At 38.3% G+C, this 18,457-nt stretch overlaps 1 protein-coding gene across 12 annotated transcripts in view; it reads left to right on the top strand.

Moving 5' to 3' along the window:
- Positions 1-18,457, top strand: part of Ank3 (ankyrin 3) — a 618,024-nt gene that overhangs the window by 514,580 nt on the left and 84,987 nt on the right. For 7 of the 12 annotated variants that reach the window (XM_074078910.1, XM_074078911.1, XM_074078912.1 and 4 more), the window contains 3 exons: positions 508-561; positions 8,263-8,386; positions 12,781-12,883. In XM_074078910.1, coding sequence (XP_073935011.1) covers positions 508-561; positions 8,263-8,386; positions 12,781-12,883 — 281 coding nt within the window. Of the gene's footprint in view, positions 1-507; positions 562-5,386; positions 7,017-8,262; positions 8,387-12,780; positions 12,884-18,457 lie in introns of those variants that run through there. The other 5 variants (XM_074078914.1, XM_074078916.1, XM_074078921.1 and 2 more) reach the window with 2 other exon arrangements.

Below are 18,457 nucleotides of genomic sequence, written 5' to 3'. Positions count from 1 at the left end.
GCTGGTATTTTAATTATTCTGGTAATTTCTACCTGAAAAATAGCAACTTAATTCTATATGGTCAATATTAATATTAGATAACTATCATTTATCATTTGTCATTTAAAATTCCTTGAGACTTGTGACTCTCAAAGTGTGGTGCCTAGACCAGCAGCTTCAAATTCACTTGGGAATTTGTTAAGATTGCAAGTCTCCAGGTCATTTCAGATTGACAACCACTGTTTTAGAACATAAGGAAGCTACCAGAAATACCACACTAACTTCTTCCTGTCTTATTATTTCATTTTTTTTTTCTGTTCTATCTCTTACAGAAGCAAGTAAGGTAGGATATAATCCTCTTGAGTTTCTTCTCCATATTTGCTGGATATCCAATGGTACACATATTCATCTCAGTTCCTACCTGACATATGTCACAGCACAGTTTCTGGTGTATGGAACACACAGCTTGTATGATTTATCTGCAGTCCCTGTATTTTGTTTTATTAATTTTACTCATTTTTTGAATAGGTGATAGATGCACATGGTACAAAATTCCCAAGGTACAAGAGTTTACAGTGAAAAGTAAGTCTCTCTGCCTCTCACTCCAGTAATATAGTTGCCTCTTCAAAAGCAATCACTGATCTTTCAATCTGTCCACACATTTACTGAGCATTTACTACATGCCAGGCACTCTTCTGGGCATGGATATGGAACAAACCAGAAAAAGAAAGCCCTCACGGCTTACCTTTCGATGATCAATTTCATATAGTATTTGTTCAGTAGTAGTCTTAAGTTTTCTGTAGTCAGCACAATAGAGTAGTTAAAAGTAGGACTCCAAAGTCAAATTGACTAATTTTGAATCCAATCTTTCCTATGTTCTAAGTGATCTTGGATTATTTATTCCATTGTGATTTGAAATGGAAATAAGGTTACAAGAATTACATTAGATAATATACAAGGTGCCGAGCACGGTGCCTAGAACCTAGTGAATGCTCAATAAGTAGTAGTGGTAATTAGAATGATCTGATCTCATCCTCTGCCCTACGGAGCAGACTAGGAATGGGTAAAGGATTATTTCTCACTAGTTTTCATCTCCTCTCTTTATATGATCAAAAATCACTTCTTAAAAAATAATGAATGAAATTTAGGTCATTTTCAATTTGATCATTAACTGTTTGTGTATAGAACTATTGCTGAGTTCTATTAAGAAACCAACTCCTAATAAATCATTACAGAATAGAAATTATATTTCTCTTTATTCTTGCTGTTGTAGCTTTTTTCAGTCTCATGCAATTTGGTGGTTTTGTGCTACTAATTCATTGGGAGGTGTTTTGTACTATAAATTTCACCTTTTAATGTTACAAAATGCATATCTTGGGGAAGATTCTGCATTTCACAAGACAAAAATTAAGTACTTCTGAGCAAAATTTCTCACAAAATAACTTGGTACAGTTATTTAAAGAAACTTTCTCTATGAGTCAAGTCTCCAGCCAGGTGGAAAAACAACTCAGTCCCTAGAAAAGCAACAAAAGTATTTGGTGGTGGTGGCCCTAATGTAGAAAAAGATTAGAAGAAAATTGCCAGCAGAGGGAGAAAGGGAAGAGAGAAAATAGAAGAATTCCTGGGGTGAGAAAACACTTTTAAATATCGTGCCAAGAACTGTTTCCTCTGTTCAGCACAAAAGGATCATGAGAGGGTGTAATGAGGATTGTAAGGAAGAGGGATTAAATGTATTACATCATGTACTGGATCACTGAGTTGAAATCTAAAAAAATGAGAGTTCACCTACTTGGTCCACCACAGCCCTGATGATAATTTAGTATGTTCTTTTCCTTTCTCTCCATTGTTCCTTGTTCTGTTTTGTATTGTTTTCCAAGTAGACAAATTATTGATTTATGAATGGTTCATTATGGTGCAGGAAATTTCTTAGCCTACTCATGGTGTAAGGAGGACTAGGAAAAGGAGATAGCTGGGGAATTGAAGGGAAATGCCTCCAAAATGGCATTTGTATCACATGGTTAATGGAGGGGGCAAGATAGATTTGGGAAGTTTTGTGCTCTCTTTTTAACATTTTCTTGCTTCTGGTATATTATTGACAGAAATGGATCAACAATAAGAACCTCAGTGCTCAAGATGAAAGTTTTGGAAGACACAAAGTCAATGCTAAACGGATGAGGCCTTTTCTAATGATGCTACTGTACTTCTCTAACTGTAAATTATTAGGGATGCATTAGGCAACCACTGTGTGACCTCTTTGACTTACCTTCGGACCTTGACATTTCTCATTTCTCTCTGATTTAGTTACATTTTGCAAAATAACAACCCATTTCTAAACTCACTGCGTTAGTATAGTATTGTCTCGCAGTGGTCTGTGAGATAACTGGGCTCAGCTGGGCTCTTAGGCACTTTCAGAGATTGCAGCTGAGGCAGGAGTAAGATAACCAGATATCCAGACCTTCATTCGAAGTCTGGGACCTCAGCTAGGTTGGCTGGAACAGCTGAGTGCTGGCTAGGCCTCTCTTTTCTCTCTCTTCACTCTCTATCTTTCTCACAGAAGCCTCTCCAAATGTCTACCTCCAGCTTCTTCATAACAGTAGTCTCATAGTGATCAAATATCTTAAACTGCACTGGAATTCTCTGTACGGTGTCCCAAGAGATAAAGAAACTGCAGAGTTTCTTTTACCTCATAGAGGTCATGCAAACTCATTTTCCAGATTCCACTAAGGGAATGTTACACAAGAGCATGAAAAGTAGGAAATATGTTTCATTGGAGGAAGGGGTGGCCTTCACCTTGAGCCACTCCACCTGCCCTATCTTTGTGATGGGTCTTGCGACCTAGTTGGCCCAGGTTGGCTTCAAACTGCAATCCTCCTGATCTCTGCCTCCTGAGTAGCTAGGATTACAGGTGTGAGCCACCAGCTGTGGAGAGCATCTTAAAGACTGCTAATGCCATCTTTGCCAAAAGCTAAACTTACTTATAACATAACAGTTACTGAACTGTACCAAACACATCTGGAACTAGAAACCTACCCAAGAACATCTCAGGAAGTGAAAATATGTGGCTCTTAGAGTGTGTGTGTGTGTGTGTGTGTATTTATGTACTTCTGATATTGAATGAGTGTAAACCATTAATAGAATTTCCCTAGTTGGCTTATACACACCTGTACCTGTTAGTGAGAAGCTGCCAATAACCAAAATATTTTTGGATAAGATAGTGGAGTGGAGTAGAGGCAGTTAAGAAGTCACTCAGTATAATTCATCTTACTCCTTTCTAATCTTCAGTATAGCAATGTGTTACATAAGAATTACAGAATTTTTGTTTATTGAAAGGAGAATGGATTAATTTTGTTACTGTCGTTCAATCATTTATTTATTCAAATAAGAAGTATTTGTTCAATACCTATTCTGAACCAGGAAGTCCTCTGTGTTAGGTAATACAGACCAAGAACAAATTGCTGCTGTGGTGGGATTTTGTCTTTACTGGTAGAAATAGTAGAAATTTGAATAGTTGAGGCATGTATATGTTATTTGGACAGGAGAGAAAGCTGAATAATAATCACAGTGCTGATTAAGCCCTTATTTGGTGCATTATTTCAGCTAATTCCACTAGGAAGTCTTAGGGATAGTGTTAGGTAAAGGAATCCTTCTTAGTCCCATTTTTTGTTGTACTACTGTTATTGTAGTACTGGAGTTTTAACTCAGGGCTTCCTTCTTGCTTCCTAGGCGAGCACTCTGCCACGTAAGCCACTCCACCAGCCCTTCGTGTGTGTGTGTGTGTGTGTGTGTGTGTGTGTGTGTATTTTTTAGAAAGGGTCTCACTTTTTTACCCAGTCTGGCCTTGAACCACAATCTTCCTGATCTCTACTTTCTGAATACCTAGGATTACAGACATAAGCCATAGGTGCCCAGCTGTTTTTTTGTTTGTTTGTTTTATTTTTGAGACAGAGACTAGCTATGTAGCCCAGATTGGTTTGGAACTCAAGATCTTCTGCTTCCGCCTCTGTCCCAGTTTTGTAGAGATTAAAACTATGACTCACAGCAATAAAATGATATTGCGAAGGTCACCCAATCAATAAATGGTAGAGCTTCTATTTGAACCCAGAGTGCCTACTATGCAAAGCTGTATAAAAATAATATCATTGCCTTTATTTCTAAATTCCACTTCTTTTTAAAAACTGTTGAACCAGCACACATTAATAATACGAGGAGATTTCATTGTGATAATTTCATACATGTGTGCAATGTACTTTGAACAAATTCACCTCCTCCATTATATTTCCACCCCCCCACACACTCCTTTTTTAAAAAAAGTGTTTGGTGGGTTTGGGGGGTTTTTAGTTTGTCTTTGGGTTTTTTGGTGGTACTGGGGTTTGAACTCAGAGTCTCACACTTGACAGGCAGGCCCTCTACTACTTGAATTCTACCAGTCCTCTTTTGTGTTGGGCATTTTTGAGATAGGGTCTTACAAACTCTTTGCCCAGGACTGGCTTCAGACCATGATCTTCCTGATCTCTGCCTCCTGAGTAGCTAGGATTATAGGTGTGAGCCACCAGTGCCAGGCTTGTTTGGTGGGTTTTATTATGCTGTGCAGAGACACACGTACATAGTGTACTTCAATCCTTTTCATCCCTTCGTATCCTTTCCTTTCCCTCTCCCTCCTCTCCTTAACCCCTGACCCCTGCCACTGTCCCTCTTTCACATACAAGCCCCATTATTATTTTCTGAATTCCATTTCTTTTAATAAATTCTTTCATTATTCTAAAATAGTAAGTACATGATTGCTATCATCAGGCTAGTTGATTTTAATTCATTTTTGGCCAAAAGTGTAGACAGCTCCCACCCTCACCCACCCAGGGCTGCTTTTGGGTAACCATTCTGGAATCTAAGAAGGACAGAAAAAGTGACGGAAATTTACTTTCATTAAAACTTTACTATTTGCCAGTCCTCAAGCTTAATTTGAAGAGTGCTAAACTGCTGTGGCCTGGAGATTTAAAAAATAAAAGTAGAACAAATTTATTTATTAGCAATCATAAATTTCAAAACTATTTCAAGGGCATTGCCAGTATGTGTGGCCTAGGAAAAAGATGGCTCCTATGCTAAGGGTTCTCACCAGGCAATGGGAGAGACCTGGTTTGACATCCTGATGAAGGCCACACACAGTAGGGACACCTACCTAAGATGTTGAGTGTAAGGGGAGAGGGTTTGTAGGAAAAGGCACTGACTGGATAAATTAGAGAAGTGGAAAGGTTCTATTCAGAGAGCACACCCTACAAAAGGGGTCAAAGTCTAAGAGTTTAAGGAATTCTAGGGACTAAAATAATTCTGACAGGCAGACAGGGTGGGTGGGGAATGGTGGCCAGAGTTGACAGTAGCCAAGACCTCTAGGGGAGGGGTGTTGTATCCCAAACCTTGCTGGGAAGTTTGAATGAATGGCAGTCATCAGCAAGGCTACCTTACGTAGTTTGGATTCTGTTTTCAGATGGGAAAAGCAGATTAGTGACAGAACTAGGAAATTATTCTTCTGCAAGAGAATAGTTTTCAATACGTACCAGGTATTATAAACACCTTCCTTTCTGTTTCTGTGTATTTAAAATGCTTACATCCAGTCCAGTTGAATTAAAGCACCAGTTGTCATAGCATGTTAACATGAGTCATATATTCATTTAATTGTACATTTATCCAGGGAGAACAAATTTGTCCCCTACCTTATCGATTCAAATCGCTGTGTATTTACCTAACATTCCAAGGAGATCCACACACTATGATGACAGGTTGCAGAGAGCTAACTTCCTCAAAACAGTTTCAAAACCCTTTACTTTCTAACCTAATTCTTCAACTATTGGGGTGAGGGGGAGTAATTAAAATGGTCTCTCCAGTGTGAGAGACCCAGATGGAGGATACAGAACCCTGCTAGGTTTTTTCTCATGGCCAACATAAACAGGGCGGAGACACCTGGGAGGTCCTGAGTTACAGAGTTAGAGACAATGTAACAGCCCAGTAGTAAACTCCCAGGAACAAAGGCCTCTCTCTCTAGGCACCTCCCTGGGCCTGGCTCCTTTTCCCATTACCCCTTAAGGAGGGACACCCAGTTAGTCCCTCTGAATATGTTAAATAGTTGAAAGAACATGTGCTAAGAAGAAAGCAGAACACCCAGTTACTTTTCCCTGCTTGTGTCACTCGGGCCTTTTCTTCCAACTCCTGATCAAAAGCAGTGGACATTCGTGTATTCCAGCCTGCATCTTTGAGACTTCTGGATGTCACGCCTGCTTCCCCGGGCCCACGGTTTCACAACCTCAACTCAAGGGCAGGCCCTCCCTTCTCTTTTCCCCTCCTTCCACCTGACAGGGACCATAAATAACTGAGGCTCCCGGTGTTCCCAGCTGAGAACAAAGTTGAAAGTTTGCCTGGAACTCCCAGCCACTCCCTGCCTGGGCCATTTCTTTGTTTTCTTCTAATGTTTTTCCTCTACCTGGGTTGGCTGTTTCTTCATTCATATTTGAGAAGAGTCACCTCCTGATTCCAGGCAGCACCTCGCGCTTTCTCCCTGAATTTAAGGCTGTCTCAGTTACTCACTTGGGCTGGTATCAAATTACCGAAAGTCTACACCCGAGCAGTCCTCATATTTACATACAAATAACTCCTGGGCTTGCATTTATGTCACCATTCGGTCCTGCTAGAGGCTTGCCAGAGAAGTTCCTAATCCAATCAGAAGGCACTTTAAAAGGATGTCTGCGGAGTGATCAAAAGGATTCTAATCTCAATTAAGTGTTGCCAGATTTTTTTTTTTTTGGTCTGAAAATTTGAAAATCTTCGAACTCTGCTGAGTGGGAAAAGATGTGTAATTCCACAGTTGCCTACCAAGAACCCAAGAGCTGAGGGGAACTCTGCGGCCGTGGAGAAGAAAGTGGATCCCACCCAGGGATTGGCTTGCTGGGGCTGGTTTGAAGGTTGATTGTAAATCACTGCTTAAGAAATTCCTGGAAACATCAGGAAAACATTTGATCAGCCCAGCCTGGTGGAAATGGCTTTCCCACAGAGTAAGATCTTTAAGTTGTGCTTGGTGTATGCTGGTTTTGTTTCAGATAGAGTGAATGTGCAAAGAGCCCAGCTGTAAATTAGTTCCTTAAAATAATCTTGTCATACGGGGTAGCAGTAGAAAGTTGATCTATTTAGTTTTTATGTTTGCAAAAACGGTAGTTGACAGTGTATTTTTAGACTTGATCGGTTGGTTGTTTAAAATCTGAGCTCCTGAGTTTAAATGAATGGAAATTGTAAATGGGTCTGAATGGAGGAAAAGGAAAATAAAGCTGTGTAGGATGAATCACTTGCTTTGAGAAAACACAGCACACACACGTTTGAAATCTCTTTCGCCAGCCAAGCTTGTGTCCAGAAAGGGAATGAAAGTAATAAAAAAAGATAGTTTGCCTGTGTATGGAAGGAACTTTTCTAACAGCCTGTGCTACATTTTAAGAAGGATGAGAAACACCCCAGAGGGCAAAAGACAATCAAAAAACCTGCCCTGTCACTCTTGGAATGTTGTTTTCCTTGTGAGGTCATGGTAGGCATATGCAGCTAATGAAAGTATTTGTGTGATTAACTCTTTGTATGGGTAGTTAAAGAACAATTTATACAGTTCCCCTTTCAAACTGGGAAGTCCCTTTTCTATCTCTGTAGAAGGCTTTCCAAGTAGACTGCAAGCCCTGGGACAGCTGGGCTCAGTTGTGAATTTGATAGGTTTAGAAACAGTTCAAAATTAATGTATTCCAAGGTCGCCCAAATGAGCAGTTATAGCTCACAAAAATAACTTGCTACTTTCTTGCATAAGCCCCAAACCAAAATCCTAGGAGGAAACTGGCTTTAAAAGGTCTGTTCCCTTCCCACATATAATTTTAAGAACAGTAATGAAGAGGTAGGTCTTATTTTGCAATTTATGTCCACTCAGACAAGCTGCCCTCATCATGGCTGAGGTGAGGAAAACTGACAGGAAAGATCCACCTTTCTAGTTAGCTGGGGCTGAAGGGGTTTGAGGGAGTTTGGGATAATGTTTTCAAATTGGTATTTAACACTTAGAGCTGAATATGTTACTTGAATTCACCCTTGAAATTGTGTACTAATCTCTATCCACATTCTTTCCTTCTATATGCAGTTACCAAAGCTCTCTAGGGGTAGGGGAAGAGGACATGAGAAAAGGGGGATTTGCTGATGATCAAAGTGTTTTTCATCATGACTGATACACAGTTAAAAGGGAGGCTTCTGAGTTTGCCTTGCTCTGTACCTCTGCAGGTGAAGATGCAATGACAGGGGACACAGACAAATATCTCGGGCCACAAGACCTCAAGGAACTGGGTGACGATTCCCTGCCTGCTGAAGGCTACATGGGCTTCAGTCTTGGAGCCCGTTCTGCCAGGTATTTCACTGTTGTTGGTTTTCATAGTTAATAGAAAACAACCATGATTTGTCATAAAACAGCATCATTTTCATTTTCCATGTTATCTCAGAACATGCTCTTTGGATGAGGATGTGAATTTGGTCAAATGGTCTCCAACATACATGCTCTGCTGTTTCTTTCGTGGCTTATAGTCTTAATTTCATGTGATCGAAGATGTTAATTAATTGTTTGTTCTTTCTTTCCCCCATGTGGTAGTCATGCTTCAAGCATAGAACTTGCTGACAAAACTAGGACATGTTTCAAAGTTAAATTTTCCCTCAGCAATATTTGCAAATAAGTAAGAAATATGTATATGGATTGCTGAGTGTTCTCTCTTTGCCACTAAAAGAATTAATTTATGATTAAGACTTATAAGAGAATATCCCCAATAAAGTGATACTTATTAAAGTTGTCCCCCAAGTGTAGACAGTCTCTTATGAAACTATTTCATGATTTTGTTTGCAAAGTGATTTGTTAGGAGGGTAACAGTGACTTACCAAAGTCATGGTGAGGAAAGGTGATGTATTTAATCAACACTTACAACCAAAACACAAAACTTTTGTACATGAAAAACCTGACTCAAACTTCTCTGACTTTGTTTAAAGAAACAGGACCTTGTCCAGAATTTGTAGACTTCTTTTTCTCTGGTGTGGATTAACAGCATGTTTGCTGACAGTCAAGTTATTTTAAAGCTAATAATTAAACCTTCTAAGCCAGAGCCCTGAGGACATTTTCCTATAGTTTAAGAAACTGTTGTAAAAAAGTTTCATTGTCTAATAGTAAATGGCACTTCCCACAAAGTAAACCTTGGAGTTTATTCTCAGTGTGTTTAGTTGTCCCAGTTTAGATACTGATTGATTTTTCTTTGAGTTAGTCTTTTTGATATAGAATTTTGAAACTCATACAACTTAGCAGAACTTTTTCTTTATATTTCTTAACAAGCCATAGCATCTTATTGTAGCAGGTGTCATTAACAAGAAAAGGAAAAATAACTTTAAAAATAGTATTTCAGGTAATCACAAATAGCAACAAGTTACAAATGAAAATATGCAGAATATTAAAAAATCCCAAATTCTTTACATTTTATTTACATTTTATTAGCTTTTGTAATCCAATAATTAGCTGTCTTCTCTTCTTTACATTTCATAAATTCATCATTTATACATAGAAAATTATAGCAGCTGTGATCCAGTCAAACATGGAAGCAGAATATTGCCTCTTACAGTTTTTTAAAGATAATTTCAAAGCTTTCACACTTCTAATTTCGATTGCACCATTATTCGTTGCTATTATATGTAAGTCTTTTTTTTTTTACGTTGGCAATTCATGTTATGCTCAAAGGCAAATATTTCTTTAAAACTCTAAAGCCAGTATTTTTCTAAAGCATTTGGTTAGAGCATTATGTAAATTATTCTGAGTGTAACATTTAAGATGGAATACATTAAATGTGTAACTCATTCAACCATAACATTTTTTTTTCTTTTTTCCCTGTCTGATTTTTTGCATCGTATTTTTCCTGTTTTTGTTTTTGTTTTTCCTAAAAATACTTTAAAAATAGTCCCAAGATAAGGTAAGAAGACATGGAGCTTTTTTGGTGTTTCTCTGCCCTTCCCTGGCTCATTTTTTTCATCTTTATTTTCTTCAGCATTGTGTTGTGATGTGCTGTGATGTGCTGCGATGTGCTTTTTTTGTTTTGTGCCCAGCTTTAGAAAATCAGTATAGTGGCTGAGAAAATTAGCAAGAAGCTCAATGTATAAGAAAAAAATGTTACTTATGTAACAGTGACTGAATACTTAAGGAATTTCTCTTAACAAATTTTGTATAGTGCATGAAATAACTGAAAAGGTTTCATTGGGTTTAAAGAAAAAGTCTTAATTTGGAGGGCTGTCTGTTTGCTGGTTGCTGTTTTTATTTGAGTTGTGCTAGGTATACTAGTACAATTGTAGAATTTTAAGGCATGTTTTTCTAACACTTCCTTTATTTAACATTTAGGGTATACTGATGGCTACAAATAATTTAGTTAACCTTAGTTGAAAATTATTTAATGCTTCCCAGAGCCCCCCCCAAGCAATAATAATTTTGCTACTTGAAAGTACTTCTCTGTATTAAGGATTCAGAGTGAAGCATCATGGATTTCTTGGGGTCCACCTTTCCAATGTAAGTTGGTCTGAGATGATCGGGAATAAGAGCTTTGGACATTGTATAAAATGAGGACAACTTTAGGCCTTTCTGTTGATAGCCAATTCTGAGCTCTGTTCTGCAGTTGTCATTCAAAACATAAATTAAAAAGGAGAAGATATTGGAAAAGTATTAAATCTTAGATATATTTAAAAACAAATTAAAATGAATATGTAATCGCTTTTAAAACTTTAAAGTGTTGTTTGCATATAAATAAGACTGTATCATGTACTACCAGTGTTAACATATCATGTGATGGGAATGATAATTTGAAGAAAAGAATGTACAACACAGAGAGTGGAGTCTTCCAGTGCCCTTCACATTGTATCAGTGGAGTACAAGGGAACATAACTATGAGTTCTTGGAAACTGCACCATCTAATACTGCAGGCTTTTGCCACACAGACAGCAAAAATTTGCACATCTCCATCATAGCATAGAGTTCTGTTGGACAGTGTTGAGTTAGAAAGAATTCTTGTTCTTAGGAAGCTTCTGTACTTGAGAGAAGATAAGAGACTAGAAACAGGAGTAACAGAAAGAAATGCTTGCAACTGAAACAAGAAGATCAAAGGAAGAGCAATGGGTCCCATGATTGGACAGAGTCCTGTAGAGTGCTAGGGAAGTTCTTCTGTGCAGGGATCATGCTCACAGTAGTTAGTAAATATTTGCTGAGTATACTGAATAATGGCAGTAGAATGATGGTTATTTTTGATTCAGAGAGATCAATCTGAGATTCTGGAGAAAGCTAAGGCTCAAATTCTAGGCACTTGAATAAGGCAGATAATATCAAGGGCTTCTGTTTCTTGCCCATTTTCAGGTAATCTTTAGACTAGTAGGCAGTTGGGAAAAGAATTTATTTTGTACAAAGCATGGAATCATTCCTTATTTACCTCTTTTTTGATCTTTTCCAACACAAGACAAGGCCAAAGTCATGGTCAATTCAATTACTAAAGAGATGATAAGCCTCACTGAGATTCAGGCAGTTCATCATTTATATGGGCAGTGAAAAGAAGAAATGAAAAGTGCTTACTTCTAATGTCCTCCACCAAAAGGACACCAAAGCAAAGGGGCTGGATGTCTATAATGCCAGTTATGGAATATCCTATTGTTGAGTTACTAATTCTAGACTTCACCTAAGCTGTTTTATATTCTGTAGCTCAGTTCCAAGAAAGACAAGACCGAAAAGCCCATACCTCATTAGAAACAGGTGGTGTGAAAAGCTATCTTGTGACAGTCTGCAGGTGAGGTAGGGAGGCTAGTGGGAGATGACCTCAGAGCAGTTCCCCACAAGTCTTCATCCTCCCTGTTCCAGGAGAATCACAGGCATTAGTCCAAGTATCAGATTAATTGTAATCATGAGTTTTGCATGACTAATGTAGATTTATGCAAGGTCACCAAGGTGACATGGTAGGAGCTCTAGTCCTACAGTTCATTTTTCTAATGGTTTTTAGTTTATAGACCACTGTGGCAAGAGGCAAATTCGGGCCTCAGGAGAGCTGCACTCTGGGAAGGTTAAGGACTACAAATTACATTTGAGAGAAGCTTAGAAGGAGAATGTACAGTAGAAAGAGCAAGGAAAAAAAGAGTAGGGCCAAGCAAAGGCAGGATATAGCAAAAAAACACACAGGGAGGTTTAAGTTCTCTTTGAGAGCAGGAAGATGGCAAAGAGAAACAAGGAGGTGTATTTGTGGCACTTCTTTCTTGATAACGTTCATGAGTAGTAACTACAAACCAGAGTTCTCCGTACATTAAAGACATAGCCAGTTCCCAAAGGCATAAATAGACCCGTCACAGCAGACATAACTCAGCAGTGCAAGGCAAGCAATCATGGACCAGAAAGAGAAGAGATTCCACCATAAGGTGTTATTCTGTGTAAATTCTCCTAATTACCAATTAACTAGAGATTCTTCTAGTTGGTGTAGCTTCATAGTGAAACATCCAAAGTTTTCATGCATTTCATCTCACAGATTTAATGCCAACTGGCCTAATTTTAAACAAAACCTGATCATGAGGTCATGTACACTCAAGACATTGCCTCAAATATAAAGAATTTTATTTCTGGTTATGTGTTTTCAAGAAAGCATTTATTGATATTTTTAGCCATCTTACCTATTCTTAAAGTTGCATGCATTAATTTTCTTTTATTCATCTCATCATCATCTACCACTTTTGAATGGTTAACTGTAAATACAACAGCCTCCGCTCCTTCAGTTCGGATAGGTCTTACACCTTGAACAGAAGCTCCTATGCACGGGACAGCATGATGATTGAAGAGCTCCTTGTGCCATCCAAAGAGCAGGTATGCATTCTTAAAATAGCCTGATTGTTAAACTTGCATTTGTGTGATTTAATCAATCTCTGTGTCTGTAGCAAAATCATACATATATGATTTTGCATTGGTAAAATTTCTGGTACTAGCCAGTTAAAGAATTGATTGTGCCACAATCAGAAATGTCACTCTCTTCTGCAGGTAAATCCCTCAGATTCCACAGAAGAGAAATAGAAAGTCCTTGGAAATGCATAGATACCTTTCTCATCTTTAGGTCAAATCTATTTCACATTTTCTTTAGGCGGGATTCATAATAATTATTAGCTAAAGTTGCTGACATTATTCATATGAGTGAATAACGCTAAGCAAACTTTGCGTGCACATTGGGATTTGCCAGATTCGTTTTTAACAAGTAAAGATTAGATTGATCATATTTTTGAACTGTTAGCTTTAAAGCTACCTGTGGTAGGCCTTCTCAAGACCTAATAGTACCTTACCTTCTCCCAGAATCTCTCCTAGATTCATTTGGTGTTGGTGCAATTTCTTCTTTCAATAATTATTGTTGAATAGATATTGGGTTAATATACTATAAGAAGTCCTAGCCTCACAGTCCTGTTGCATGTGGACTTAGGATATTTCTAGAATACATTCTAAACATACTCCATGACTGCTTTTAAATATGCATAGCAGTGTCTGATAGTGGATGAAACTGTTTGGACTATAAAACTAATTTAAAGATGGCTTATAATAGTTAAACAATGTAAATAATTAATGAAGTCATGGTAGACTTACTTATTCATTGCACAATGAAGGTGTCTTGAGAAAGATGAGTAATTGGTAGTCACTTATGCCCAAGCTAGAGGTTAAGAGACGGGCAATCAGACTTTTGGAACTCCCACATGTCTGGAGATGCTCTTGCCAGGCATACAGATGTGCATTGTACTTCACAAGGACCTACAGTGGATGTTACTTTACACCCTCCAAACATGCTTAGCAAGCAGCCCTTAACAGAGGTGAATACAGAGGCTATTCAGTATTTGGTCAAATGTAGAAAACCTTTGGAAAATTATTACAAGCGCAGTAGTATGTCATGGGTTTAAGTGTGTGTTAGTACTAGAAAAAACCTTTGTCTCAAATAATGAAGTTAAGTTCTTGCACACAAGTAATCTTGCGAGATACTGACTGATATTTCTGAAGAACTCTCATTTTCCTTGACTGTGGTCATTAGGCTTGCCTAGTTATCCTGCTCTCTTCAAGTCCCCAAATGGGTGAGATATTAGTAGATATATTGATAACATTTAAATATAAAAATGCCTGTTATTCTTCTTTATGCCCTAAGGAAATGCCACAAAACTTAAAAAATTACAGGTGAAAGGAGACTCCTTGGTTATCAGTGACACTTGGCTCTTATTTAAAACATGTGTGAGGGATACCTGGTTGAATATAATTATGGTTTTATTTCTGAATATATACTTGTTTTAGAATAAGGGCCTGAAATTGGGACCATCGTCTCCACCAGTAGCATGACCACAATTACCACAGTATTTATCTACCTCCCAAGCAATGCCCATATCAACATCAAAGTCAAGTGTAAACATTTATGGTGCTGTAATGTTGCAAACAGGCTTCTGAGGGTTCTCACATAGTTGCCCGTTAGCTTACACCAAGGTGTGTTTACTCAGGTAGAATGAACTCAAAACTAAGTGTTTGTGAAAAGAAAGACAAGGAACTTTCAAGTCAAAACTGATGTGCTTATAGTTAGTTTGTTGCTGCTTCAGTTTTAGAAATGTCTGTGTGGACATCATGAGCACTTCTGTAGAGTAGCTGGCAGGGAGAGCACCAGTCATTATGACCCTCTTGTAAAAATTATGGTGATAACAGTAGAAACAGGAAATTGTTTTCTTTAGTGGTTAATTTAGTGAGCATATAACATCATTCTGGACCACATAAATCCATGACAAACTTACAAAAGATTTAGGGGAAAAAAAGTGAAAGTCTTAACATTTTAGGGACAACTGGGAGTATGGGAAAATAAATATAAGGTCGTATATTTGGAAATGTTAATTTTCTTAACATTGATAATAGCATTGAAGCTATAGTCTAGGGGAATATACTGAAGTTCTCAGGAATGAAGTAATCATTAAGTCAGCTACTTATTTTCAGATGGTTTATCAAAATGTTATCTAGGTTGATATTCTGTACACAGTATTTCTTTCAACTTTGTTTGTATGAGCCCCTTCAAAATAAAAAGTTGAGAAAGAAGCTGGGTGCAGTGTGGTGGTGCCTGCCTGTAATCCTAGCTACTTGTGAAGTGAAAATAGGAAGATAGAGGTTCAACACCAGTCCTGGCAAAAAAAAACTTGGTGAACCTCTATGTCAAAGAACAAGGCAGGTGTGGCCTGTAATCCCAGCCACTCAGGAGGTGTAGATAGGAGTATCACAGTATAAAGTCAGCCTGGGCAGAAAGCAAGAGACTCTTTCTGAAAAACAAATAAAGGAAAAAGGGGCGTCCCATGAGTTCACCCAGTTCCTCATACACACACATTCTGTCTCTCTCTCTCTCTCTCTCTCTCTCTCTCTCAATAAAGAGAGAAAACAAATTTTGAAAGAAATGTGTTAACTATTTCCCAGTGTCTGGCTGATTGTGGACAAGGAAAAGTCTGATTCCCAGCCTCCAGAGAGGCTTTCAGGAAGAAGAATCTTGTGACACTGTGCAAGACCAGTAAGAAGCATTTCCTTCAGAAGTGCACTGACACACTTTAAGTTAAAAATCCAATGATCAAATGTTAGAGGTCTATGTCTTTTGTAACACTCTGATTTTGTGGATTTCAAAATGTAGTTTCTCCAGAGTAGTAAGTCCATTTGAAAGCATGAAAGAAGTTTTAAATATTTAGAATTCTTAAAGAGTGATACATGACTTCCTGTCAGATTTAAAACTACCCCATTATTGCCCAGATAAAGGTGCTTTGACAAGTAAAGGTAGAAAATGAACAAAAGTTAACTGTGCACTTCCCTTTTTTTCAACAAGAGCAGACTTTCCCCGCTTCAAAAGCCCAGTGGCCTTGTCATTGTCCTGCTGGTTCATTAGTTTGCATATTAAACCATATTTAAAGTACATTTGAGACCCAGATTGATAAGTACAGACTGCCACCACCTTGTTCCTAGGATTCTATGCTGGATAAAGACAAGTGTGGATGCCAGATCTGAGGGTGTAGGAGTTGAGAGAGATAAATACAACTCCATTCCCTGCTAAGCCTTAATCATGATTAATCTGTTACCACTTCTTTCACACACACCCCCACCCCAGGTTAAAAATAAACCCTTACTACCATGAACCCTCTATCCTGTTACCTTTCTTTTCCCTGTTAATCCAGGGTCACCTAACGTTATGAACTTGGATATGTAAATGGAATCATGTCTTGCATCTGTCTGAGAATTTTAGATAAAGTATCTGCTTATGGAATCACTGGAAGAACATTTTAAAATATGGCTGCTCAGTCCCTGACTTAGCCAGCCTCGGCAGGCCTGGGCATGGGATTCTCAGTACCCAGAGTTGAATGCTGCTGTGTCATAGTCAGAATCCTTAACTATAAGTGCATGTGGTGATCACCTGTGGCTCTTCTAAAAATGAGATACCTACAGAGTCAGCATCTCTATGACTGGGCTCCTGGGCTGTGTTTTTTAGAACTCCACAGGTGGTTCTGGGCTATTCCTTTAGTTAGGCAACACTTACTGAAGCTTTATGTCAGACCTCTAGACCCTCCCCACCCACTGGTTAGTCTCATCGAAATCAAAACATTTGGGGATATGTACATCTGTACTGAGTACGCATAGACTTTTTCTCTAAACAATACAACTATTTACATTGTACTAGGTATTCTAGAGCTGACTTAAAGTCACAGGAGGATGTGTGTAGGTTTCATGCAAATACCACACCATTTTATAGAAGGGACTCAGCATCCGAGGATTTGAGGATTTGCAGGGAATGGGGATCCTAGAACAAATCCCCCATGGATACCAAAGGATGACTATATATTGATCAGTCACAATCACCTGTATTTGTTTTATAAGCTGAGATATTTGTGTGTCAGGTTGTCTTAAAGCATCATCGTGCTCAGAAACATTCTTTTCCAAATAGTTAATAAAGGGGATTGGTCTAAACTGAGGCCTCGTTGTCTGGGATGAATGTAGTCAACTGGTGCTTTCATTTACTCTGACATCATTATTGCGCAGTTGTGTGTATAGCTTATGTGATTAGTATTTGTGATACAGATCAGCCGGTACTGATCTCATAAGTGCAGTGCTATTCATCAGATGCCTAAGAGTGAGGAGATAGAATGGTGAGGGCACTTATGACAGTAATGAAAACAGCTAAAATTCTGAGTTCCTACTATGTGCCTGGAACTATTCTAAGTGGTGTTTTGTTTTGTTTTTACCAGCTTATATTTCCCAACAACTTTATGAGATAATTTCTTTGCCCCATTAAAGAGTTGAAGAAACCAGAGAACTTAAGTAACTCAACCCAGGGAATACAGCTTGTAAGGGACAGAATCACTGGCCACCTTGTTCCAGGTTGACTGCTTTTAACATTTTACATTTTACATCTGCAGTGCTCAGTGTGAGCAAAAGCCAATGAAGAGCCCAAGAACTTTACAGTCTGTCCTCCAAGATTTTAGATTTATTAGTATTCTTAAAGATATGGCCACTATCTTGTTCCATTTTTTAGCATCAAAGACACAGTGCTCCTCATTATGCTTATTTCAATTCTAATAAATTTTTACTATTTAATATGTTTTTTAAAATTGACAAATTATAATATATTCATCAACAGGTTATGAAAAGTACGAAGAGCTAAAACTTAATAGCATGTAAGGCACCACTAAAGGGATTGAAATATTTGACCTTCAGGTGGATGTGAGGTAGAAGGCATGATAGAAGTTTACAAATAATCAATTCAAGCAGTTAATTTTTGAATGACCCCACAAGTAGTTCTAAAACCAAAGGGTGTATTGTAGCCAGAAACATTTAACTGAATAGGATTTCTTAGAGTTACTCAAAGATAGAAGAACAGAAATAATGAGTGTGAGTTATTTTCCTGAGTGCCACCAACTGCTACACTTATTCTGGCGGCAGTTCAAGGATCTGGTCAGATCTATACCCCCACCTGTTCCTCAGTCAATGTAATTTAGAAGGGGTAGAATGCCCTTTTTCCTCCAAGGTAGGGACCCAAATCCTGCCATTTAGAGCATCCCTTTTCCTGAATTGCAGCAATTGCTTAAAAAAGTGAAATTTGAGCCAATCTTGCAAAGCAGATTGGAGACTGTTTAACCTTTTGAGAAAGAAAAAACTCCAGGTAGCCAAGCTATGGAGATGACATTAAAACCAAAGCTGCTGGGAGTAGTACTTGAAGACAAATGATTCCTAATGTCATTGGAGATATGGTTGGATTTAGCCATGCCTGAAGTTAGCACCATCTAGACTTTCTTGCCATTTAAACTGGTAATTTGATTTCAATCCCCTCCCCCCCCCAGCCCACGAGTTTCATTTGATTTTGTGCTAGCTGTTGGTGGTAATCAAATCTGGCATAAACCACCACATAACCAT

The sequence above is a fragment of the Castor canadensis genome, chromosome 7 (assembly GCF_047511655.1).
Source record: "Castor canadensis chromosome 7, mCasCan1.hap1v2, whole genome shotgun sequence".
Lineage (NCBI taxonomy): Eukaryota > Metazoa > Chordata > Mammalia > Rodentia > Castoridae > Castor > Castor canadensis.
The sequence above is the reverse complement of the archived record's forward strand: the minus strand, read 5'-3'. Positions and strand labels throughout refer to the sequence as shown.